The sequence below is a fragment of the Arvicanthis niloticus genome, chromosome 13 (genome assembly GCF_011762505.2).
Source record: "Arvicanthis niloticus isolate mArvNil1 chromosome 13, mArvNil1.pat.X, whole genome shotgun sequence".
NCBI classification, from domain to species: domain Eukaryota; kingdom Metazoa; phylum Chordata; class Mammalia; order Rodentia; family Muridae; genus Arvicanthis; species Arvicanthis niloticus.
In genome coordinates this window covers 16,446,892-16,473,339 of record NC_047670.1, presented here as the reverse complement: position 1 = coordinate 16,473,339, position 26,448 = coordinate 16,446,892, and the positions used below count along the sequence as shown (strand labels likewise).

Genomic DNA, 26,448 nt, shown 5'->3' with positions numbered 1-26,448 from the left:
ACAGTAAGTGCTTGAGAAGGAAATGGCTGCTGTCTTACCCTTCTCGCTCATCATCAGTGTTGTAATAGACCTGTGGAAAACAAAAAGCCACATGTAGGAAAGAAATAAACCATGGAAACCACATGAGTTGTCTTAACAGACCAACTGTCTCTCAAGAAAAGGACACATTTGATTAGCAATGCTGTGTGTTTGTGCTATATTAGTTTATCAAAAGTGACGAGGCACCTTAGCCCCAGTTGTAACTGGAAGCAGGATAGTTAGACTCAACTATTTCTCTTCTGTAAGATATAGAGAAAACCTCATTCCATAGAAAGCACAGCTACATGCTTGAAAGCTTTTAAAACGGAGGCAGAAACACACACACACACACACACACACACCACAATCAATCCTCTGGTTGTACAGCTGCCTCATCACTACATAGAACATTCACCAGAAAGAGAAGAAGAAGCTAGCAAAATCTCTCCTTCAGAATGGCATCAGTCCCAGCACTCAGAATGGGAGGGGACTTGAGTCTGCCATTATGCTAGTTCTCAGAACAGACTTTTCATCCAAGGACTCTGGAGCCAAAGGAAACCCCATCAGTGCAAAAGTAAAACCCCAGTGTGTGGCTAAACCAGCTGTGGCTAATGGTTAGAAACATCTTTCTTCCCCACAGCTCTCCCTGCTCCTGTGGGAGAGGAGACCTTAAAGAGGAGAGGAAACAAACCTCCCTCATCTCAGAACTCTGCTAACCTCCATGACAGAGTTAGCACGTGAAAATCCCTCAGCAGGTGGGTAGTTCGCCCAGTCAGTACTGGAGTTTGAGTTAAAGACAGAGAGATACCTTACTTTTTGTTTGCATTGAGCAATATTGTAATTAATTCTCCTGTGGATACATAGTTTTCACCATTAAACTTTTAGCATTTACATAATCTTTTGCAAAACTATGCTGTCATAATTATATAATTATTGAACATTTATTTGGTTTCTAATCCTTCCTTTCATTTGTAGATTATAAAACTTAGCTTCCGTGTATTTGAAGAAAGATCCAATACTCTCTTTTTCCTTCAGATGAGAAATTATTTATCCATTCAATGAGAGCTATTTATTTACTAAGGAAACATTTGTTGACAAGATCTTCTGTATGGTTATTGATACAGTTCTATCTCTCACCACCAGGTGGCAGTATGTGAACTGATAGCGTCTCCTTGACACAAAACAAAATTGTGATGAGCTTTCCCCCCCGGCAGTGCCAGCAATTTTCTAATAACAGCTTACACCTCTCTTTGCCTTAGAGTGCCAGTACTCTCTCCCAAGGCAGTCAGTCTTTTCTGTAAAACTCTACTTTTTGTATGGAATGATACTGACTTTGCTCTGTGGTCGGCTCTGTCGGGGAGGGTGTGAGAGCAGGAGTCTTACCTGTCCGGTCCTCTGCAGGTTGGCAAAGTGAACATCTGGTATGAAGAGCACAGGCTGTGAGTGCAGGTCGGGCATAGTTTTGAAGTAAGTGATGTCACTCTTCTTCTGTAACGGTATGGCGGCCATCTTCCCATCAGAGGCTGGATGGAAGCACAAAGCCCATGCACGAACAGGGTTATGCATGCCTGAGAACTCTCGGCTATCAGCCTTGTCTTAACCAAAGTCCACAATTCTCCCTCACAGCTTTCTCAGCACCCTAGGCGTGCTTATGCTTTAAATGTCCTTCCTCAGGCCCAAACAAACAAAACGTACATGGGATTCTAGGAGACTCCACCCAATGTGGATGGAAGCTCCCTCCGCTTCCTGCTGACCTGTGTGTACCCTGGGGTCACGAGTCAAGAGGGTCCTTCTGTTTGCTCTCCATATGAATGCTCCCCTGTCTCTGAACAAGAGCATGTGCCTTGGGATACATACATGTACCTTCCCCTGCAGCCTGCTCTTTCTATCTGTCTTCTCAAAGGACCCTGCTGGCTGCAGTCCCCCAACTTAGCACAGGCAGTATGGGGGACAGGGGCAACTTACAGTTGTTGCACTGGGTTTGGGAAGCCTGGCCCTTCCCTTTCTTCCTGTTCTGCTTTCTCTCTTCATCTCGGATTTTTCTTTCTGCTCCCTGATAGGGAAAACAAAGAGAGACCAACCAAAGGATATTCTCAGAGGATGCAAGAATATTGCATATTCAATATTGCAATATTGAATATTGCAAGAATATTCACACACACACACACACACATGCATGCATATACATGAACTTGCACACAAGCACACATGCACACACACTCACACATCATGAAGATGGGAAATAAACTGAGGGAATCCTCAACTTCCTCCCCTGGAGCGCAATGAGAACACGCACAGATGTGTGCGCTGTGCTCTGATCTTGGAGTGATGCCAACTCTCCCCGATCGATCATCTCCTCTGCCTGTCTCATGCCTATTTCATGAACTTGATTTTTGAATCCATGAGGAAAGAACAGGCTGAGTTCTCTAACTCAGTGTCACCTGCTGAATAACTCAGTACTATTAATAGAATGGCCTTCCCCTGTGCAAGTTTTCCTCTGCATATGGTTATGAACTTAAAGAAAAAAAAAAAACTCACCACAGGAAGAAAGGGCATTCTTCTCTAAGTTGTGGCCACAAAAAGATGGGGAATTGATCAGCAAATTAAAAATACTGATATTCTCCTATGTGCTTGGAGATGGTGCCTACGACACAGAAGAGCGTGCATCTGCTCCTGTTCTTTGTAAACTGACTTTATATACAGTTTTATCTAGTTACAACCCTGCTTCGCTCACTGAGCAGCTGTCTGGGCGCCTGCACCATCCCTGCTCATCTTTTGTTTGGACCATTTGTTAACTCATTTTCCTATTTTGGTCCCCAGTCAGAGACATCCCAGCACAATTTCCTCTTGGGTTCACTCTCCTGGCTTCAGGAGAATTCACCCACCATGTGCTAGACAAGTGACACTCAGGACACCATGCTTAAGCTTCTTCCCTGGGTCTTGGTCCATGTTAGCAATCCCTTTCCCCTGCAGTAACTATTTAGGGAACACTGATGCATAAGCAACCTTCAGAAATGGCCTGAAACTGTCAGACAAAACACATTTGACAAAAAAGAAAGAAAGAAAAGGGAAAAAAAGAGAAAGGAAGTCAAAGGGGAAAGTCAAAATTGCTGAACATCTTTGGAACATTTGACACATAAAGGGTCAAATTCCAACTATATAAAAAAAAAAGATCTGAATCTATTCAAACACATTCACAGATAAATGTGAATAGTTTGCACCAAGAATCTATAGATGGTTTGGTTACTCTTATAGGAGAGTCCCAGTTCTGACCAAGACTAGGACTCCGTGGGGATTTGTTGTCAAGAAGGGAGAGCACCGTGGCTTTGAGGGAGTTCTCAAAGAACCGGCCATGTTCCATGTTTCACACAGATGAGACGCAGACAATTACAACATACCTGCTACACACAGCTACCAGAGGGGAGGGGACTAGTGACTTTACTCTGACACAAAAATCTGAGGTGTCATTGATACTTCCAGGTCATGGAAATTCACAGCAAGATATATCCACTGTATTAATACTCATCAAAATACCCTAAAATTCTGTAGAGCCTTTGCCTTGAACAAAGAGAAATGCTAAGTGTCCCGGCAATGCCTCACTCTATGCTGGGAAAAGGCAGCACCGCTTGCTAGGTGCATACAGGGCACTTGGCTGTGTGTTGGAAGCTCCGATTAATTCAGTATTTCACATAAATAGTGTGGGTCTTTATCATCTACCCACAAAGTATGACTCACTCAAGACATACCCCGAGGTTACACAAATTCCTTTTTATTTTTTTATTTTTGCATATTCAACGTTTGTTTTATTTTCAAGTGTCAGTGTCATGTAAAAATATAGACTTGTCAGACTGAATACTGCCCTGGTTTGTTTGTTTGTTGCTTTGTTTGTTTGTTGAACAACTTGACACAGCTGAGGTCATCTGAGAGATGACCTTCGGAGCATCCTCTTGATTGATGTGAAGGGCCCAGCCTGCTGGAGGTGACATCACCGTGGTCCTGGGTGTATAACAAAGCAGGCTGGGCAAGCCAGGGGAGCAAATCAGTACGCGTGTTCCATGGCCAGTGCTTCAGCTCCTGCCTCCAGGTTCCTGCCTTGAGCTCCTGCCCTGACATCACTCTGCGCAGACTATGACCAAGCTGGTTTTGGTCACGGGCTTTGTCGCAGTGACAGACACCTAACTCAGACAGATGGAGTGGCGGGGATCTGAATGAGAAATCCTCAGGGAGAAAGCGAGTCACCGGGGTGGGCTTGGAGAATTACAGCCTCTTCCATTTCTCTCTCTCTCTCTCTCTCTCTCTCTCTCTCTCTCTCTCTCTCTCTCTCTCTCTCTCTCTCTCTCTCTGTGCTGTCTGCATCTCTCATCTTCCTGCTCCTACTGCCATGCCTACTTTCGCAATGCCATGCTTCACCTACTGTGATAAACTCTGAACCCAGAGGCCAGAATCAATGCTTTTGTCCATAAGTTGTGACCATGGTGTTTTATCAGAGCACGAAAAAGGAATTGATAAAGATGGATACATCCCAAGAAGTTTTACCTTTTTTTTTTTTTTTTTTTTTTCACTTTATTTGTGCTATTTCTGAGAATAGCCTAGAATTAATTCTTTTAAAAGTTATCTAGGGGGCTGGAGAGATGGCTCAGCGGCTAAGAGCACTGACTGCTCTTGTAGAGGTCCTGAGTTCAATTCCCAGCAACCACATGGTGGCTCATAACCATCTGTAATGAGATCCGATGCCCTCTTCTGGTGTGTCTGAAGACAGCTACAGTGTATGTACTCATATACATAAAATAAATAACTATTTAAAAAAAAAAGTTATCTATACTATCCTCCTCTTTTGAAAAACACCAAACAATGGATGATACAGATGTAGGGGGAAGACCCAGGAGACCCAGGGACCAGGCCTGGGAAGCCACAGTCCTTCTCCAGAGGACTCAGCAGTGATCTTTGGGACTGAGGCTGTAGTAGCAGCTTTGGGGCTTGTGGAAGTAAAGCCGAAGACAAGGATTGGATCCCTGTCACTGATGTCACCAAGCTGAATCACCTGGTAGAGGACTCAAAGTTCAAGTTCCTGAAGGAAGTCCACCTGTTCTCCCTGCCCGTTAAGGAATCCTAGTCTAGCAACCATTTCCTGGGAGGATCCCTAAGGGATACATTTAAAGGATATCCCTAAAGATGAAGTTCTGGAGATGATGCCAGCACAGAAGCTGCTATGAGAACCAGGCTCAGGCATTGGTTGCTATTGGGGACTTCAGTGGTAATGTTGGACTTTGTGTTAAGTGGTCCAAGGACATAGCCAATACCTAAGGGGCTAGCATCTTGGCCAAGCTTTCTATTGTCCTTGTGTGTTCCTAGGGGGACAAGATTGGCAAGCCCCGAATTGTTCCATGCAAGGTAACAGGCTGCTGTGGTTCTGTGCTGGTGTGTCTCATCTCACCCCTAAGCCCAGGGGTACTGGCATTGTTTCTCCGCCTGTGTCAGCATCGATGGCTGCTACACATCGGCCTGAGGATGCACTGCCACCCTGGGCAACCTCATCGAGGCCATCTCTGATGCCATCCCCAAGTCCTACAGATACTGGACCCGGGGACCTCTGGGGAAAGGCTATGTTCATCAAGCTGTCTTATCGGGAACTCATCTTGTGAAAACTCACACCAGAGTCTCTGTTCAGGGGACCCAGGCTCCAGCTGTGGCTATCACATATAAGGGAAATAAAGTGAATTAAATCTATTTAAAAAAAAAATTATATATGTGGAGTATAGTATTCAGGGAAAAAAAGATACAATACTCTCTCTTGGGGGAACTGTCACTCTCATTTCTAAATTAAAGCTGTGATTTCAGTAAGATACAAAGAAGCATTAAACATTCAATAAAGACAGAGGGATGCCCCTCCAAGAGATCATTTTATTTCCTAGAAATATTTTCCGCTAAAATTTCTAGAAAACATTACTCCTATACGTATGGAGGAAGACTATTTCATCAAAGAGTACAGATTTTCTGTAACTGATGCAATTACAGTTAACCCCCTGCACCGTCACAGGACTCCTCTTCATTAGCTCCCATTAGGGACATTTCCAGCCCCTAACACTGGGACACACAGGAACCCACCAGGGACACTGTCACTTGCTGCACGGAACACACACCAACCATTTTCCTACCGTCTCTCAATGACTTTAAAGCGTGTAAAACAGAAGCTATTAGGAATGTGACATAGCTTCCAATTGGCAAAGTTTTCAATGTTACAAGCATATCTACACAAGCAAGCGGTTCTTATAGCCACCTTTTTCAGCCTGAAGGCCCTGCCACATGACTTCAGAAAATAAAACTTCAGGTCTGGTAGGGACTGCACACATGCCCCTTCCCATCCTCACTCACTGAAAGGCAGAATAACTGAATGAAAATCTCTTTTCTTTTAAACTGGCAAACAAATAGTATAATCAACCATTTTATCCTCTTAAAGACCCTGGGACATGGGCTCGCAGCCACAGTGAACATCTCTTCTGAAAGTCTGGGTGTTTGTTTGCTTGTTGGTTTAGTTTTTCGGGGTGTTTTGTTTTGTTTTTTTTTGGCATGATCAGTTGTCACTCTGACATTCTGTGTATCAAGTCAGTCATTCATTCAAGGAGTCTGCTGTGTGAGTCCAGCCATGCGCCTTGTGCCTTCTGACCTACATGTATGTATGCATTCACTGTGTATGCTGAGTCAGTTGGCCTCTGGGCTCTGGAGGCTACCTAACTCTCCCTGAGATCTGGGGCTGTACGCCCGAACCTAGATCCCTGTGCAGCAGTGTGGCTGTGTCATCCTTTCTCCTCTCCTGATCATTTCCTCTCTGGTGTCAGTGTATCAGCTCACAGAGACCTGTTTCTCCTGGTGCTACTTCACTGCTGAAACAGGCACTGTAATGCAACAGACTGCCGTGCCTTTGAGAATGAAGGGCAGCAATGAATTGGCTGCTGGCCTCTTTTCCTTCATCTTCCCCTGACCTGGGCAGTCCATGCCCATTGGCATCCAGTGAGATAATTCCATCTTTGTTACCTAGCTTTGTATGTACGTGTGTTGCATGCATGTGTACCGCCACGCATGCCAAGGCCAGAGAAGCACACACAATGTCCACCTCTTTTACTCTTTATTGCCTTGTGACAGGGTCTCTCATTGAGCCAGAAGCTTGCCATTTAAGTTACAGTGGCTGGCCAGGGATCTGTGGGGACCCGCACGGCTCTGAAACAGCACTGAAGTCACAGGCAAACACAATATGCCAGATTCTTATATGGGTGCTGAGGATTTGAACTCAGGTCCTTGTGCTTACATTAAAAGCACTCTTATCCAGTGAGCCATCTCCAGCAGTTACTGAGCTCGTCAACAGTCATCCTTGTCAGGCCGAATGCCCACACTCTCTCCCGTCACTCACAGTTTATAGGTAAATTTGTGCTCAATGCCTGCGTTTTTACATTCTGTGCCTAAAGCTTATTTATTCTCTACTGGAATTTCAAAGAAGGACTAGTCACAGCACTTGTGTTGTTAAATTGTTGTTTATGTTTTATTTGAAGTTTGTGATTTTTCTATATTCTTTACACTGGAGTTAATTTGGCTAGAAATAAAGTCCTTGGCCATGTTGACTTGATTCTTCTAGTCAGGCAACCGTTTTCTCATGGCACAGCATTACTGTTGAAAGCTTCAATGACAACCATTGTCTCTAATTGTTAGATGCCAAGAGAACAGTTTTCTGTCTTTTCAAGGTCTGAAAGCTATTCTTTCTTCCTTTCCTTTCTCCCTCCCTCCCTCCCTCCCTCCCTCCCTTCCTTCCTTCCTTCCTTCCTCCTGAAATAGCATCTCACTATGTACACCTGGCTGTCCTGAACACAAATGTAGCCCAGGCTGGCCTCAAGGTCACAGAGATCTGCCTGCCTCTGCTTCCCGAGCACTGGGATCAAAGGCTGAGAGCTGTTACTTCCCGTTGTCAGCCTGAGCGGGTTCCTCCAGCACGTGGGCAGCACTCTCGAAGGTGGTCTGCTGTGGCATTTTTCACTTTGGCTCCATTTTGTTGCTTGGGAATTTGTTGTTGTTTTGTTCTTTTCAGTGATCATAGGTCTGTGAGTCCTGGATTGTCTTTAGGTCTGTCCTCTGATGTTTTCTGTCTTCTCCTGCATAAACTTCCTTCCATTTTTGAAGTCTGTGTTCTTTTTCCACTGGTACCTTTACCTGTCACATTGGTCAGCCATGGTTGCTTCTGGTATAATCTTCTGAAATAGTTCAGTTTTCGTTTCTAGTTCGTCCCTGAGTTCCAGCACATGTTGATTCTCAGGTGCAGGCCTTTCCCATCCCTCCCTGTTGACCCCAGCTTCTCCTGCTGCCTGATGCACTGGCTCACCTTGAGATGCTAGGCTATTTTTCACCTGCAAGATAGCCATCGCTTTGTGTGTTCATTCACTATCCATAGGGAAGCTGGTCTGATCTTAACCTTGCGTTTTTAATGAAGTGAGTTTTTGTGGAGGTTGGCTATTTCCTGAGTCATCTTCGGGTGACATGAATGTTCCTTGCTAGTTTGCTCCTGAAGGCTCACTCAGTTTGATTTCTTATACACCCCAGGACCATCTGCCCAGGGATAGCACCACCCCGTAAGCCGGACCCTCCCACATCAACCATCAGACAAGACAGTGCTCCACAGACTTGCAAACAGGCCAATCTATTATAGTAATTTTCTTGCTTGGGGTTTCTCTTCCCAGAAGACTCCAGCTGTGTCAAGTAACAAAAAACCAAACAAGGAGAGTGAGTGTGTCTTCCCACCAAATTTTCATTTTCTTTTGAGCTTCTTCTTCCTGGCCACCTGTCTGCCCTTTCCAGCAGCCAATTTCACTCTCACCAGTTTATCTCAGAAGAGGATTTTTTCCCTGGACTAGAACTTGTAAATTCTCACAGAAAACAACACAACAATGTACAGTCTATTTGCACACAGCAGCCAAATGGGGTCTTCAGAATCAGCACCTCAGTCCCATCTCGAGCTCAGTCCTCAGAAGGCCCTACACTGCTTTCCTGTGAGTACCTCAGGCAGTCCCTCTGTAACACCACACTCATCCTTACACTGCTGACAATCACTTGCACCTGACGTTCAGGGCTCAGATGTTCTTATTCTGACTCATCGCTCTCTTTTATGGTAGCAATCATGGGCACGAGAGCACTGCGTGCTGAGTGTGTCAGAAGTAGTGAACTTCTTCTGTAGGTGTGATTTCTACTCCCAGAAGTTCTAGCCCTCTGCCATACATCAAATGACAAAGATGACCATGATATGTTCTAGAATGGTATCCACACCCAGTGAAAGTTCTGGATCTGTCATTTCAGCTGCATGTTCACCAAAGCACAGTATGCTTCAAACTGAAGCTCCCCTCATTCTGCCCCCGGGGTGCTGAAGTGGTTTAACACTGCTGAGGTCGTGAGGCTTATCCCTCATGATATGTCAGTGTGCTTATGAAAAGACACATGAGAGAGCTCGTCTCTTTCTCCCCCATGTGAGGACAGAAAGTAAGATGGCTCCTGGCAGCCAAGAAGATAACCCTCCCAGGGACTGACCTCACCGGTCTTACGTTTTTATCCCCCAGAACTGTAAGTTTCTAATGTTCACACCACTTAGCCTGGGGTATTTCATTTTAGCAATGTGAGAGAACTAAGACACACAGCAATGCCAGTCACTAAATTAATAGTAAAACTGGTAGGAAGAAAACAAGAGTCAAAACAAAGGGCAGTGGACCGGTGACTCCCTAACACACCCCAAGACTTGAGAATAAGAAGCTTCTGCCAAATGACTCCTTAGACACAGCTAGACAAGGACACATGACAAGGGAGGACGTCCATTAAAGAGATCAGCTCGTCACAACAGTCCCTTCCTGACAAACTGTCAGGCTGGCTCACCTTGTCGCAGAAGACCTTGATCTGGCAGTATGCTCTGTGGATGGGTTTATTGCTGCGGTTGTTATAGCTGTATGTGTCGATCTGAATCATCAGGGGAAGTCCTTTCACACCCTTTTGGGAGGAGAAATCTGTACTCAAGCAATTCACGGTGATGAAAATCTGAAGGCGGGAGAAAGGGAGGTAAGTTCACAACTGCCATACATACAAGGGACGCCCAGGAAAGATGTGAGCGGGCACAGGAAGTGAGTGTCCTACGTGGACCTGTAAGGACAACTGACAAATACCCAGCACCCTCCCACAGAAAGCGGCTAGGTGCACAAAACATATTACATGACCGTGAACTTGTAAGCAATTCGCTTTCACATACGACCTTGAACTAGACAATCACAATGTTCTCCTGGAGAGTTCACCAGCAAAGGCTAATTCTCTTAATCATAAATGAGGTCAGTAAAACATTATGTTCTCAATATATCAAAATTGTTACTTCTGGGCGAGAGAAATGGCTCAGCAGTTTAAGAGCACTTATTCCTCTTGCAGAGGACTAGGGTTTGATTTCCAGGAGCCACATGGTGGGTCACAGCTGTTGTCACTCCAGTTCCAGGGGATACAGGGCCTTCATAGGCTCCTGCACGCACATACATACACTAGGCACACACACACAAATTAAATTAATCAATTAATTTAAAAAGTCACTTCTAATAGTTACAACTTTCCCTAACCTCTGACTTTCAGGATAAAAATAAGATAAAAACTTCCTATTTTAATGCACTAGCACTGAAACCTAGTTATGTTTGTATAAAACTCTCTTCCCTGACTGAGAAGCACGGTGTCTGGAGTAATTCTGTATTATTTAATATTACTGCACCTAATACAACGCCTAGCAAAGAACAGACACTCACTGAGCCCTAGATAAATGGACCAGGGACTTAACTTGCAGAAAGCCCACCAGACTGCAAGTCAAAAGCCCTGACATCAGCCTCTGCTCTAGCAGTAAACAGCTAAGGGACCTTATACAAGTCACTCAATACGGTCAGCTCTCAATGTTCACATGAAAGGACCTATAAGCCCTCTTGCTGCAGGAGAAAATCTAAAAACTAATCTATTCCAAGTTATAAAACAGTAAGAAGCTGGCAAAGGCAAGGAGTGAATTAGGAGGGATTAAGCAACAGCGTCCACCTCCTCCTCGTAACCGGAAGTAGTGGCACGAACCTGTAATCCCAGTAATTAATCAGGGGTGAGTCCGGAGGATCAAGGGGCCAAGTGCAACCTGGGAAATATAGCAAGGTTATATCTGGGGGTCTTGGAGGGGACAAACAAAATCCTCATGGCATGTAGCATCAAGAAGCACAATAGAGGGCTGGAGAGATGGCTCAGTGGTTAAGAGCACTGACTGCTCTTCCAGAGGTCCTGAGTTCAATTCCCAGCAACCACATGGTGGCTCACAGCCATCTGTAATGGGATCTGATAGCCTCTTATGGTGTGTCTGAAGACAGTACAGTGTACTCATATGCATAAAGTAAATAAATCTTTTTTTTTAAAGTGCAATAGAAAAAATTTTAAAACCTTCAAGCAAAAACAAAACTGAGACCAAAAAAAAAAATACACTAGAAATGCCATCATCCCATAGGGTAGAAATTCTGATTGATTTTTAAGGGTTCTATTTGACTAACAGAAAAAGCAAAACCAAGGCTCATTGTAAAGAACTGGTGGAGACAGAGGGTGGAGACACAGGAGCTGAAGTGGCCCTCCTGGTACAACGTGCTGGGTCACACAAGAAAGATGCCATTTGTCGAGGTTTGGATCTACAATGCCCCAGAAATTTGAGTGAGTGCTATTTGAGGCTGTGTGGTCTTTAGGAGGTAGCCTGGCTGGGAACAAGGTCTCTGGGCCTTTGAAGGTCATAGCCAGCCCCTTGTTCTTGGCGCACTATCTGCCTTCTGGCCCACCTCGATGTGAACAGCCCCTGCAACACACTCCTGCTGTGATGTCTCCCATCCACAGTGGGCTGAGGCCTTCCAAAACTCTGGGCAAAGAAGAAGGAAAAAAAAAAACCTTTCTCTCATTCCTCTGTTTTATTCATGTATTCTGGTCACCATGACATAAAAGTAACACCAGTCAATGGTGATCCTCACAGAAACTGGGGATGAGAGGACACTGAGGAGGAGTGATCATGGGAAAACCAGGACATACATTATTATGTATAATACAACTTGTCAAAAGTGTTGTCCCCTGGGCTTTTAAAAGACGTCAAAAACTAGAGCTTTTGCACCACTGTGAGGGTGCCTAGGTTGTCCTGCAGGAAGAGAGGCCATAGATCTCTTCAGAAGTCCTGATGTATTTGAAGCCCTGCAGACTTTTGGTAATTTATACCACCAGGCATCTAATTGCCAGTGCTTTACCACATAACTTTGTATCTGTGAGCTCCTCCTGGTAATCTTAGCTGCATTAGTAAGACACCCATCAGCTGTCCAGGGCAGTTGACAAGTTTCAATGATGTGCTAATTACAACCACTCTGCCTGCCTGACCACGGGCTCCACCTTTCCAGCCACCACTGAAAAACAAACACTAACGGTCCCCCTCTGCAGAGGATAATGTGCAGGTGCTTTGAGAGATTCCTGTTAAGTACAAATTTTTCCGGTCTGTTTGGCTTTGAGGCAGGGTCTTTCTCTGTAGCCCAAGGTCGCTGGGAACTTGGAATTCACTATTTGACCAGTCTGGTATTAAACTTGTGGTGCTTCGTCTGATGAAGCCTCTCTAGAGCTGGAATTACAGGCATGATCTCCCAAGCCCAACAAGAATGAATAAATTTTAGTTCCTTTACACCCAGACATAGGATATATGAACATACACATAGGATACATGAAGGGAAAGAATAAACACATAAGGCAATGCATGTTTTAATTTCCCTACCTCACTCTTTATATATACCCTGTGACATCATGTTGTATATTTTAAATATGCAACACAAGATACCTTTAAATATATATACTCATCCACTCACTCATTCTTTCCCTTCATTTATTCAGTCTATAGTTATCCACAGAAGCATATGATGGATCAAATGGTGTTAAACATTAGAAATAAGAGAGAAGCTAAGTCTACCTCATAGAGCTAACAATTCAAGACAGATGGATGCAACAAGTTCTCAGCAATGACTGTCATATGGTGGTCAAGTCCAAGAGGTGTGAGGAGAGAGGCCCCAGGAACACAGAACAAAGTCCTCAGCCTGGAAGATACTAGTGAAATATAAGCCACGGAGACTCTGGGCTTGAACAGGGGCCTCACAAATTCTAGGGAAAGGTGGGGATGGGATGAGAGAAGAAAATGTAACCACCTGAGTGGTGAGGACTGCCAAGAAAGTCTACGGTGCAGGATGCATCTTCCAAACCTCCAGAGTAGAAACATTTTGTCATTAAAAGTCACAGTAACAGAAAATGCTACCTCCAGCCTTAGTCCCTAAATGGCAGAAATTTTATTTAACACTCATTCCAGCAGCAGATATTTTCAAATGTCTTAAGTTTTCTGAGGCCGTGGCAGCGCAAATATATAAGCTCTGAGCCCTGCAGCTGCGGAAGATCGGGGTGAGGTGGGGTGAGAGAAAACGTGGTGTCTTTATGATGACAATAGCTTCATTGACCACTGATCTGAAGGTCAGGAAGGAGGTGTCCTTTTCTGGGAACATTTGACTTGTTTTATTGCTGACAATGGGATGATCTTGGCCAGAATGTAGTTTCGTGTCAGCAAGTCAGATGCTCACTCTGCTGAACTGTGGCTGTCCCTATCCTGGCCATGCATTTCACAGAGATCTTCCTGATAATCGATGGGGACCTTGATCCTGACTGCTCCCACCTTTCTCCAAAGGTCTGCCTAGTAGAAAAGGCAGTGTTCTGATGGCTGTCCCACCTGACAGAGCTTCATGGCTAACTCACTGATTTGCATGTCCATCATTCAGTGTGGGTCTGTCTATATGATAGGTAGGAAGAAGTGCTAATTATGGTCTGTCAGCTCTAAGTCTGACCTAAGAGAGCTAAAGCAACAGATCATGACTATTTACAAGGACCACTTAAGTTGCATAGTCATCTAAAGCCAATGAGGTAACAGACGCTCACTGGCAATAAACAGACTCAATCGTCCTTGGAGTAGCTATAAAAGTCAGTCACCCAGTACACAAGGTTCCTAAAAGCCAATTGAGTTCCATGGGAGACATTTAGACTCAATGCTCTTAAAAGAGAAAGGGTCTCCCCAGAAGGCTCAGTGTGGCATCCTGATCCCATAAAAGGTAAACCACAGGAGTCTGCTTTCTGTGTCTGCATCTCCCAGATCAGCACAGCAGGCAGGCAGGATGCTGCTCTGGGCTCAGCACTGCTTCCTTCTCCTGCTGACTAACCCCTTGGCGAGCAGAGTTTCAGTGCCTGATGGCATCAATCATAGCCTGGCCATGCCACACTCCAAATCCAAATGGTTGAACTTTAACCAATGCAGGGTGGGGAGGCAGGGAAGGCCGTTAACTGGAGCCTTGGCCTCAGAACTGATAAGCACTCATTTCTTTTTTCTTGCAAACCCTACCAAGTCCAGCTCCAAGGGAAGGAGGCAAACAGGGGAGCAACTTGCTCGGAAGTTTCCGTCCGCAGAACTTGGTGTAAATGTGTTGAGAGGTGAGGATGGAATGACTTCCCCCACCAAATGTCCATCCAAATGTCAGGCACAGAAAGGGCTTTCTAGCTTCAGTGGGAGCCCAGACAATGCAAGAGAAGATGGATGGTAAATAACTGGATCTGCCTCTGAGCTCTACACCCACCAACTGTGAGCCCACCCCCCCCCCTTCCAAACCTCAGATGTGTTCTTCGAATTCTAGAAGCCCACCTTTCCTTCTTCTGAAAAACTAATTAAATTGTGTGCATTCAAGCAAATAGAGGACATTTCCTCCATGTGGTCACAGTGAATCAGATAATTTCTTAGTGTGCCTAAACACTGTTCCCAGAAAGAGCTGTCCAAGGCACACGAGTTTTTAAAAGTCCTTTGTTTCAAGAGGTAACAGGAATTACAATGGTAATTCCTGTTTTGTGGCTTCTAACATAAAAGTGACTTTGCTAAGGTCTCAACCTGAGCTGTGCACCAGGCAAATAGAAGGTCTGTCAAAATGCACACACACCAGTGAGCTGCAGAAGGAAACCAGGAGCTCGTGGTTAACTTCCACTGCGTTTCCTGGGCTTTCCAGTGAAAACAACTGGCCCTACCTTTAATTGATTTAGAAAGCCATTTGAGATTTAAAACTAAATCCTCATCCATGATTCAATGTCATGGATTTATTTGACTTCATAAAAATTGAATTGTATATTAGTACTATCTTTCTGGCTGAAGGCTATTTATATATTAATGTATTTCTAACAATCTGGATCCTAAAGGACTCATCTAAGGAATCACACTGGCATTAGTCCCACAATCACAGGTAGAGTATGCACTGAGAAATAAGTTTAACACCAGAACTCATTCATTCTCTCTTCAAAAATGGTATATAAATATCTAAGCGTGGTGCCTCCAATACCTCTCCCCTTTTGTTTTTGCTGTTGCCGCCTCCACTTCCGCCTCCTCCCCACCACCACCACACCCCCCAGAGTCTCACCATGTGGTCTAGCTACCCTGGAACTCACTATGTAGACCAAGCTGTTCTGAACTGACAGAGATCCTCCTGCATCCCAGGTGCTGAAATCATTTCTTCCTTCTTATTAAAGCCCTTTAAACATCTTCCTTACATTTTTTTTTCCACTTCAGTAAGATTGTGCTTGAGTGCAGGTGGAATGACAAATTGAGACAGGCAGAAAAGTCAGAGTAAACTCTGGTAAGATGTTAAGATGCCACACGCAGGACAACACTGAACCGTGAGCTGTCGGACTCAGGTGTCATCCATGCACTTCACACTCCCGATCCATCTAACAGTTATCCTCTGCTGGCACTGTGCGTCTGTGAAAGAGAGGTCAGCAAGCCAGGGCCACCCACGTCTGCTCTTGGGGAGCTTCCCATTTTAGTCAGGATTTCCCGAACCCGCTGCTAGCACAGGCCTTCTGTAGATATGATGACTGTATATCTCTATTTTTGTTTTACCTTTTATTTGTTTTACCATTTATTTTCTACACACACTATGGGTACGTCTGAATACACATAGACAAATGTTTGATTTTCTCTCCCATTCTACCATGGTTTTTCTGCTTTTCCATCACCCATGGGTTTTTTTTGTTTGTTTGTTTGTTTCCGTTGTTTCGAGAGAATATTAAATCCTGTCTACTTCAGGGCCGCTACATTCTGCTGTGCTTGTGGATCCAAGTCCTTCTTCTTTCAGACTTCAGTTCTGAGCTAACTCTTCAGACACACCAGCTCTGGCCTTCCCAGCCAGAGGTACACTCTCTCAAGTTTCTCTTTTCTGTTGTCTTCATACACTTAATATTATTTGAATTTAATGTGTTGTCTGCTGTTTAGTGTTTAATTACCGGCCTATTCCATGAGGGCAAAAAGCCCATAAGAAGGCCCCTTCGTCTGCCTCACGTTAGCCACATAACACCAGGCTCAGGTCCCTCAGCAAATAGTTATTCAATGAGTTAAGAGAACATGAGTTATTTTTCCAAATATGCATTTTCCCTTCTGTACACAATCATGCTTTCCTAAGTAATAGTGCCTAGAAGATTGACAGAAGTAGCTGACGCTGTCAGGATCACACCATGGGTTAGCTGCTCTGACAGAAGCATTCTCTGAAGCTATCTGCTTCTCTGTAGAATCATTTACACACCTACGGACTGAGGTGCCAGCACACCTGAATTAAGCACCAGCTACATCCTCAACATGACCATCTAACGGTCTATCCACCTAACCACCTCCCTATCTATCCACACATGCCTACCTTTGGAAGAGCTACACGTGAGAAGCAGAGTACCTATAACAACGAGCCCTCGTCCCAGGACAACATTGCTCCTTTCTAGTGCTAGCCGGTGTTCTAGAGCAAGCATCATCAGACACTCAGCTGGACAATCCGGACCATTCTTGCTGTGAGAACTTGGGAAGAAGGAAAGAGCTTAACTGGGAAGACTTCCTATAAGAGTCATGAGATAAGAGAGAGGAGAAATAAGAAAGAAGGAAGCTGAGTAGAGGGCAGGATACTGATGGGAGAGGGCAGGAAAGAATATGAGGTAGCACATGGGCCATGGAGAGGCACAGCGGCTCTGCAATCAGTGACAAGGCCATCATCAGTGAGCGGCCAAGTGTGAGCCATGGCCAAGTGGAAATGAATAATCAGCACAGTCAGAGGGGAGCGAGCTACTGAGGAAGGCCACAGGGCGGCATGGGAGGGTTTACACCCCTTCCAGAGGAGAGACAAACATTAAAAATAGAGGGCTCATCTGGGCTAGGCAGGCTGGGCGTGTGAGGGTAGAGGGCCTGACAGAGAGCTGGAACTATCCATAATACCTCCAAATCAAGCAATAAATAGGGTTGTCCTGCATTAGGGAGTTTTCAGAAGCCGGCTTCCACTACAGCTGAGAGCAGGGTGAAATTCACAACAGGGAAGGAAAGGGAAAGGGAAGGAAAGAAGGAAGGAAGGAAGGAAGGAAGGAAGGAAGGAAGGAAGGAAGGAAGGGAGGAAGGTCCTGCAGGCAGCCCTCCTGCATTCAGATCCTGTCTTTTAAGTGGCTCCAACACTCCACACTCCAGTGCTATGGTATTTAAATAAGGTCATACTTTTAAACTAAAAGGAGCCATGCAAGAAGATGTAAGGAATTCCCCACCCTCGCCAGTAACGCCACGCTGCCCACAGCCAACCTCCGGGATACTCTGTATCTGCACATCCTTCCTCAGACCCAGAGCACAGTTAACCAGGCCACTGCTGGGCATGGGTCAAGTACTCCCTCTGCACCACAGGGAGCTCTAGCACTTCCCCCAAAGGACACTGCCTCCTCCTGGCCAGATTTTCCCTCAGGAAATTTGTAAAGCCAATCTCAGATGACTTCAGTGTGGATCAACTTATGAATCTCATTAATTGAACAAACATTAAATCAAGGTAAATTTATTTTTAAAAGATCAAATCTGCTTCTCCACAGACCGTTACAGGAGAGGTATCTAGGTCAGAAGCCTCCATTGGTCTCCAGTTTGCACCATTCAGGTCTGCCACCCCAGGAGATCTTGCACAGCAAGCAGTCCACTGGGACTAGGAAAATGTGACACTGTAACAATTGGCTGGCTGCTTCATGCACTGACAAGGTCCCCTGACATGAGAATTTAAATGCAGACTGAAAGACTCAGTCACTCAAATTCTTTCTTGTCTCCTCCCTCCCTCCATCTCCACCCCCTCCCTCTCCCTCTCTCTCCATCTCACTCATATCCCTGGTCTACATGATGCCAGAGATCAGAGCCAGGGCTTTGTATATGCTAGGTGAGCAGCCTTCCAACATGGCTGCACCCCCAGGTCTTAAAACTTAAGTTTGTGATGTGCGAACCTGGCCCAAAACTCAAAAGGCACAAAAAGCAGACCTACGAACCTTCTCCCCACTCTGCTCCCCTGTTAAGCATTTAAGTGCTGTGTGAACGGAACACGTGCTCGGTCCTCTTTGGGAAGCCGCAGAAAAGGATGTGATCGGTCCTGATGCCCTCCCCACCTAATGCTGAAATCTGATAGCTCTACCTCACTGTTAAAACATGCTTACATATAAAATAATAATTTCTCCCCATTAGGCTGTTTCCAGCTTTTTAATTTATAAACAAATCCACCATGAATGTCTTCCTGTGTAGGCTCTGTATACAATGGCACACAGGAATATAGATTTGCTACTGAAGTTGTCCTCCTCAGCTGGGCTTTCTCAGCAGCATCTTTTGATAGCCCACACTATGCTCCCTTCGATCTTGAGGAGGCCTTATTAAAACCCCCGTTTCCCGGCCCCATCGTATGTATTCATCTTTCTAGCCCCTGAAATGCAACAGCTCATTCAGCCCTCCCTTCTCACCTTCTCTGATCCCACAGGATCAGCTTCCTCTTTCTACAGGAGGGGTGGGGACGGGGGAGAGAAAATCTGGACAAATATTGGTAACGAACTAACCTTAGTTTAGCCTGTGTGTCGTTAATCACACTATTCTAATTTCTTATCTAAATTTTTAAATTAAAAAGTACAGAAATGACAAGAGAAAAGAAAAGAGTCAGGCATACTGGTTCCTCCTGTAATCCCAGGCAGGGGCACTAGAAGTTCTTCTTAGCTCCAGGCCTGTCCTAACTTCTCTGAGAACAGGACCTGTGCCTGGCCATGAATCTCCATAACTGGTATCTCCTGTGCTGCCTCAAACGCACTATTGTCTCACTGTCGGTGAGAGCAGGGATGGTCCTCCCGACATGAGGCAGGACTGTGGGAGAATCACACTCAGTCTCAGCTTGCTCGGCTCTGTTATGCAGTTGCTGTGTTCCTGAGGGAAGCTAGCTAACTTTAAATCACTCCTTAGTTAGATGTAAACTGTCACCTGCTTAGAAACATGAATAATTGGATAATATATATGAAACCCTGGCAGGGTGCCTGAGATATAGCAATTACTGAACAAATATTAGTCATTGTGCACACAAGCACACACCATTATGTCATGAAATCCAAGTGTGTAATCCGATTCTCTGCACAACACAATGGTCCATAGCTGTTAGGTACAGAGTCGTAAGTAGAATGAGGGGCAGAATCCATGGCTACCCCACACACTAACAAAAAAGATCAACTGATATCTCCAGTGAGATGCCATCTAAAGATTAGTCCTTGTTCACAAGCATCAGCTCCAGCCTCGTACTTCTTCCTGTCAGCCCCCGCCTTATAAAAGGGGAACAAAGGCAAGGCTTTGTTTAAGTTCAATACCAAAGACTCCAGCAAATGTTTGCTTTTCCCTTTTAGAGCGCCCTCCGCCCACACCACGCCCAGCAAACACATAAAAACGCCATTTGCCCTGCTTGGCTGTGTGTAACTCAATCTTTTTGAGACCTCTCCCAGGGGCCTCTCCCAGTGTTCTCTTTGCTTTTCAAACTATGGGATGCCCCATAATATTCTCTATCAGATAACCTGCTTAAATCGGGCCTCAGTCGGGCAAAGCACTGACTTAGTAAAAGTGGGATGCAAGGGACTTCTGCACAAATGGCAGTTTCTCTCAACTCTCTTAAGCTCCCTAGGCTAAGACTCCAACTTACTAGGTAGAGGCTGTGGGGTAGGAGATCAGCAAAGGTTATGAACCTCAGGATATATCATCTCCTTTAGACAGTCCTCCGGCTCTCTCTGAGCATCCTGAAAACCAATATTTACACATCTTCCCCCCTCCTCTGGTGTCCAGGAGTTCAAGGGAGGGCGCTAGCCATTTAGAAACATAACCTAGGAAGGCACTTCCTGACTACCAAGGTTAACTTCCTGTAAATTACTTTTTAGATTCGTTTATTTTACTCTATGTACAGGAGTGTTTTGCATATATGTGTGTGTGCATATATATGTATATGTACAGTGTGCATGCCCCATGCCCTAAGAGTTTAGAAGAAAACATCAGAGCCATCCAAACTGGAATTACAGATGGTTGTGAGCCACCATGTGGGTGCTGGAAATAGAACCTGGGTCCTCTACAAGAAAAAGTAACTCGTGCTCTTAAACACTAAGCCATCTCCAGACCCCCAAGTTTGGCTTTTTAGAGTCCTGTATTTGGCACACAGCATCAATAATGCAGGGTGTGATTGCACATGCCTGTAATTCCAGCACTGGGCAATGGAGGCAGGGCAATCAAGAAATCACAGCCAGCCTCTGCTACATGTCTCTAAAGCAGCATCCACCAGACATTTCAGATGAAAAAGAAATACTGGGAAAGATAGATAGATGGGCTGGAGACATGGCTCAGCAGGTAAGTGCATTCACTGCTCTTCCAAGAGGACCCAAATTTGGTTCCCAGCACCCATGACTGGTGGTTCCCAACTTCCTGTAACTCTAAGAGGAATCTAACGTCCTGTTTTGTCTTCTGTGGGAACTTGTGGGAATTGCATGTGCACGCGCACACGCGGACACACACACACAGAGACTTAAAATAAAAAAGAGAGGAGGAAGACAATAAATTTGAGATATGATAGATTCACCACAATTAGGTACTGAGTTTAAGCTAATCTTTTAATTAGCATAATCCCACTTACTTAAAGTAACTATAAAGTTGGAAATGAACAAGAAGATTAAAATAACTGTGTTCTCTCCAGTCCACTGCTTTCTTGTAGTGCAATGTTTCTGCCGGCATAGAGCTGATTGCTACCAAACTGTCTCTTAAGATAGTAGAGAGGCTGTACCGTCATTCCCAGCTCACGTGCAGGTAGCTGGGAGGGGCTTGCTCACCACTAGCTGCCCCTTGAGAGGGGAACACCTCACAGAGGAAACCAACACACAAGGAGAAAAGAAAGACCTGGGGGTTTCACATGGACGAAGGAAGCTGCTCCACTGAACACTGATCACCAGAGCGCACACTGACTCTGCCCATGCTACCACGCCTTGCTCTACAAGCAGTGCTCGGGCGTCCCATTGGCTTCTGGTTCCTTAAAGACGGATTTACAGAGGAATGAAGGCCTTCTGTTGTCATCAGCTAGCCATCTCAACAATCTCCTCAAACATGGCCTCAGCACTTGGGAGACATCTTCTCAATATTAGAGCAAAACCACATGCTTACAACTAAAAGTAAACTATTAAGGGTAACAGGGCTCAGGGAAACATCAGGATGCCATGCCCACATCTACAACAACTTGCAAGAGTCAGTTCTTTCCTCTCCCATGTACGTTCCAGAGCTGGAACTCTGATAGGCACTGTTGGTAAATGCCATTACCCACTGAGCCATCACACTGGCTTCGGTTCTTTTAAAACAGATAAAGACCCAGAGTTAGAGAACGGATCCCTGGCTACCTGTTTAGATGTGAGCATCCCACTTTGTTATCAATGAGTTTGGTTTCTTAAGTTGAAGGCACCTTCATCTTCTCTGAAACTAATCTCCATCTTGATTTTCTTTGTTTGCTAAACTCTGGGCCTTTTGCATGGTTTTGAAAAAAGAAAAGAGAAAAAAGACTCCACTATTCATAACAGGAAAAAATATTTTAAAAAAAAATATGACCATAAACGTGAAAATAAATTTCAGAAAACCAGAGAGAGCTAGAGAGGTGGGAAGATGAAGAATAGATGTGTAAAGATAGAAAACAAAAAAAAACAAAACAAAAAAAACCCGGTAGATGCAGGCTGCAGGATTAGAGGGCACTGCTCGTTAGTGGGTGTGAGTCACAACTGTGACCAGCGAGCATGGGTGCATGCGCACGTACACACAACATCAGTGTTAAGTTAGTGCGGGAGCACACACACACACACACGCACACGCACACGCACTCAGGTGAAGAGAGCAAAGCATCTTAAGTGGTAGCTATGTCCAAGCTAGTCAATGTTTTCATGATACAAACAAGTAACATTCCAGGCATAAGGATAAGGAAATCTCTGGGCCTGAAGTGTTAGAACAGCACCCCATCTCTGCTGGGGGCTGAGGATGGTGCTGAGGATGCTGAGGATGCTGAGGATGCTAAGGGTGTGGACAAGCAGGCAGTTGTCTACGCTGCTTTGCTTGGAGAAGTAGGGTTGGATGTCCTTTTCCCCTCCGGTATCCATGTAAGTTGCACTCTGTGTTTCTTAGAGAGCGAAAGTTACAGCATGACTGGCCTTGCTTCAGTGGTGATTTGCTTCTGAGAGGATGGGCAACAGAGGAGCCTGGGGTAGCATCCTCCCTTCCATTTACTTATCTTGCAGTGTTGGGATGCAAATAAGAGGCAGAGAAGCACAGAAGTGTCATAGGGCATCCCTTAGCCCTGCACGTCCACTGGCATCCTAAACGTGTGTTGACATGAATGTGTCCCTGAACCTATCGAAAACGACTGCCTAAGAGGTTCTCTCCCAGTCCCAGCAAACTGGAAGGACATTCCCTGGAGATATAATGAAAAGGGAGTGAATGGGACACTGTACGTCCTCTTCTGCATCTAGAGGAAGGTGTCCAGGCAAACAGAACAGCCATAGTAAAACTGAGGTCCTGTTCTACCCTGGTAAGCAGAGATGCTAAGTTTAAAAGCCCGCTGAACCAACTTCATATTACTGAATTATTCTGTTTTTGTTTTTAATTTTTAATTTTTAAGACAAGGTTTCACTGTGTAACTTTGGCTGTCCTGGAACTCATTCCATAAACCAGGTTGGCCTCAAACTCAGATATATGTGCCTGCCTCTGCTTCCCAAGAGCTGGGATTAAAAGTGTGTACAACTACCACCTGGCAGGGCTGTCTTTAAAAACTGTCTAAAGAAAGGACAGCAAAACGCCTTTGGTGGGCAAAAGCACTTGCCACACAAGCTTGACAATCTGAGACCCATCTCACAATCTACACAGGAAGTTAGGTATGCTGGTATATCTGTAATCCCTTCAATCCTCCTGGGAGACGGGAGGCAGAGACAGGCAAATGGCCTGGAAACTCGTGACCTACAGTATGAAGGGCGGCAGAGACAAGAGGCTCTGTGTCAAACCAAGGTACAAAGAGAAACCCTGAAAACTGTCCTCTGACCTCTTCCTGGCTCCTGTACACCCATGATCACACACATTAATAATAATAATAATAATAATAATAATAATAAACAAAATTTCCAAAGAAACATAAAAGTAATAAACTCATATCATTAATGGTAATGAGGGGAAAATATTTTTTTGCTGAATCAAGATTCTTCTAAAACATTGACAACCGAGAGTTGGTTTTTTTTTTTTTTTTTTTTTTTAATAATGGGGAAGTGGGGTGGGGGGGTCCTTCATCCTAGCATTTGACAGAGTGCAGGAAGGGGCGAATACAGAAATAGGGGTGTGGGCGTGTTGCTCCCCTATAGGATAAAAAGACAAAGAGAAGACTTATCCACAACACCTGGGTAAGGCACTTAGCAGACCTCTCCCATGTGGTTACCAGGACAGACACTTCAGCACTCCGGGATTAGGTTAATTTTGGAATCACTGTGAACAGAGACAGCAACGCTGAATGGGGGGTGGAGGTCATTTCAAGACTCTCCCTGGAAACCTGGAAAATGGTTGCACTGTGTGGGTGACATCACCACTGTAGAAGACAGCGCCCCACCCCTCTGAGCTAGCCACTCTTCAGCAACTCAATAGTCTTGTGTGGGAAACTACCATCTTGGAGATTCCTGCTTGACAAGCCTGCTTTCTGAGTACCAGTATTTGGCTACAAAGAGAAACTTAAAGTTAGAATATCCCTGCAAGTGGGAGTCATGTGAGAGAATATGGCACAGAAGCTGCCCCAACCCATAATCCTCTGCGTGAGACTCGACTCTGGCCATCTATGGAGTGCTAACCCTCACTCCCCACCACTTCACAGCTGGGCAAACTAAGGCTGAAGAAAGAGAAGTCAGATGTTGGAAGCTGACAATGCCTGTAATACCAGGATTTGGAAGGCTGAGGCAGGAGGATTGTTGTGAGCTCATAGCCAGCCTGAGCTAAACAGACAAACCCTGTTTAAAAAACCACCCCACCACAAGAAAAAAGAAACACAGATGCTGGCTACTCTGGTGCCTAGTCTGTACCTCACTGCAGGTGTCTTCTGCTGCACTGACCCAGACCCACGCCACACCACGCCCACCCATTTCCACGCTCTGGCAGTGGTAACCCTCGGAACTTCACTGTCTACACACCAAGGACCAGAGACAATGCTCACAGTCCTCCAGACTGCACAGACCCTGAGGGGAACAGGTCCATTCCAAGACTGTTTGGCCTGCTTGAGTCACCTAAGCAGAAAGCCGCTATGGCACAACCGGAAAAACCGGTTCTGAGAGGTGGAACCTAAAGCAGACAGGCAGCTTGGGACTGCAGCCAGAGTCTAAGACACAGACACACAGATACACAGACAGACAGAGACACACACACACCCCGCAGGCATTGGGAGCTTGAGCACCTTCCTGGGTAAATGTTGTTCCCATAATTAAAGGAAGCTAAATGACTCGGGGCTGATGCCTCTCCTTTCTCCCACTTGTTCCAGAGGAAAGACAGATGCAGCAAGCAGGAAAGGCAGCCACAAAGACTCCCCACCGAATAAGGTAGTGAGAAGCACTAGCCTAGTACACCAGAGGCCCTGGGTTCAATTCCCAGCAACACACATACTATATAAATAAATAAAATTTTATAAGAGGGATAAGTAGAAGGTCTAGTGGGTAAAGTTCTTGCCACACAGCGTGAGAACCATTTTGATTTTCATTAAGTGACACTTCCTGGACACTGGAAGCTAGGGAAGACCTGAACCTAGGGTTGATGTCATTGTGCATAAAAATTCATTTCAAATGTATACCCACAGCTGGGCAGAGAAACTTCCAGAACAGGGAGTGAGCACTAGGGAAAAAAAAAAGTGGTTACTCAGCCTGAGAGCCACTCAAAACCTTGCAAACACTGGGGCCCAAATTAATCCAGAACTAACTGTCCAAAATAATTCAAAATCCTAAAATACAGAAAGAGCCCGTCTCAGAAAAATGATACAAACTAAAACAACTCTATTTTTTTTTTTTTTTTCGGTTTTTCGAGACAGGGTTTCTCTGTGCAGCCCTGGCTGTCCTGGAACTCACTCTGTAGACCAGGCTGGCCTCGAACTCAGAAATCGGCCTGCCTCTGCCTCCCAAGTGCTGGGATTAAAGGCGTGCGCCACCACCGCCCGGCTAACAACTCTATTTTTAAACATGAGTGAAAACATTAAAATTTCCACTGATTCATAAATGCACAATATACCTACATTTGTTCTGTGAGCCACAAGTCTGTGTTCTCCAGCAGCAAGAAAACAAAAAACAAGCATCCTGTGAAATGGACTGAGACTGAGACATCGAGATCCCCCCCTGAAGCCTGCAAAGACAGATGCAAGTGGAACCCTGAAGCGCATGCTTCCTGCACGTAGCCACCACCCCTCCCTGCTTTGCTGAAACTCTTACCCACAGCTACTATCCTATATTGTCTTTTGCAGTCTGCTTACTATAAAATCAGTAATTTTTTTTTTTTAAACTGCCGAAAGACTCTGTGGACTTGAAGGTGAAACCTCAGTTCTGCTCAGCACCCGGGCTGAGGCGCTGAGCTTTGGGAACCTGCCTTCGAATGCCCTTCTGTAGTTTGGAGAACCATTTACAACCTTTTAAAACTCACTTCTCGGTTAACAAAGAATGATAGTCACTAAAAATAGATGTTAAGGAAATAAAAAACTGAACTCTGCTACAGGAAGTGTCATGAGATATTGTGGAGGGCCATTTGCCAATGAGAGAAAATCAGTGTCTGTCCAGAAGTACACCTGCACACACATGTGCAAATGCACACACCCAGACACACATGTGCACACTCACCAGCACATGTGTACATCCAGACATATGTGTACACAGCCAAGCATACATGTGCAGACACATGTAGATGAGAAGTGAGTACTTGTACCAGGCAAGAGAGTGGTATGGAATGAACTGGCTGCAGGGCCA

General features: G+C 45.1%; 1 protein-coding gene across 5 annotated transcripts in view; it reads right to left on the bottom strand.

Moving 5' to 3' along the window:
* Grhl2 (grainyhead like transcription factor 2) overlaps positions 1 to 26,448 on the bottom strand; it is a 133,169-nt gene that overhangs the window by 24,003 nt on the left and 82,718 nt on the right. For all 5 annotated transcript variants that reach the window (XM_076911273.1, XM_076911274.1, XM_076911271.1 and 2 more), the window contains 4 exons: positions 9,919 to 10,077; positions 1,984 to 2,071; positions 1,402 to 1,541; positions 39 to 70 (listed from right to left, as the gene is read on the bottom strand). In XM_076911273.1, the coding sequence (XP_076767388.1) occupies positions 39 to 70; positions 1,402 to 1,541; positions 1,984 to 2,071; positions 9,919 to 10,077 (419 nt within the window). The remainder of the gene's footprint in view (positions 1 to 38; positions 71 to 1,401; positions 1,542 to 1,983; positions 2,072 to 9,918; positions 10,078 to 26,448) is intronic.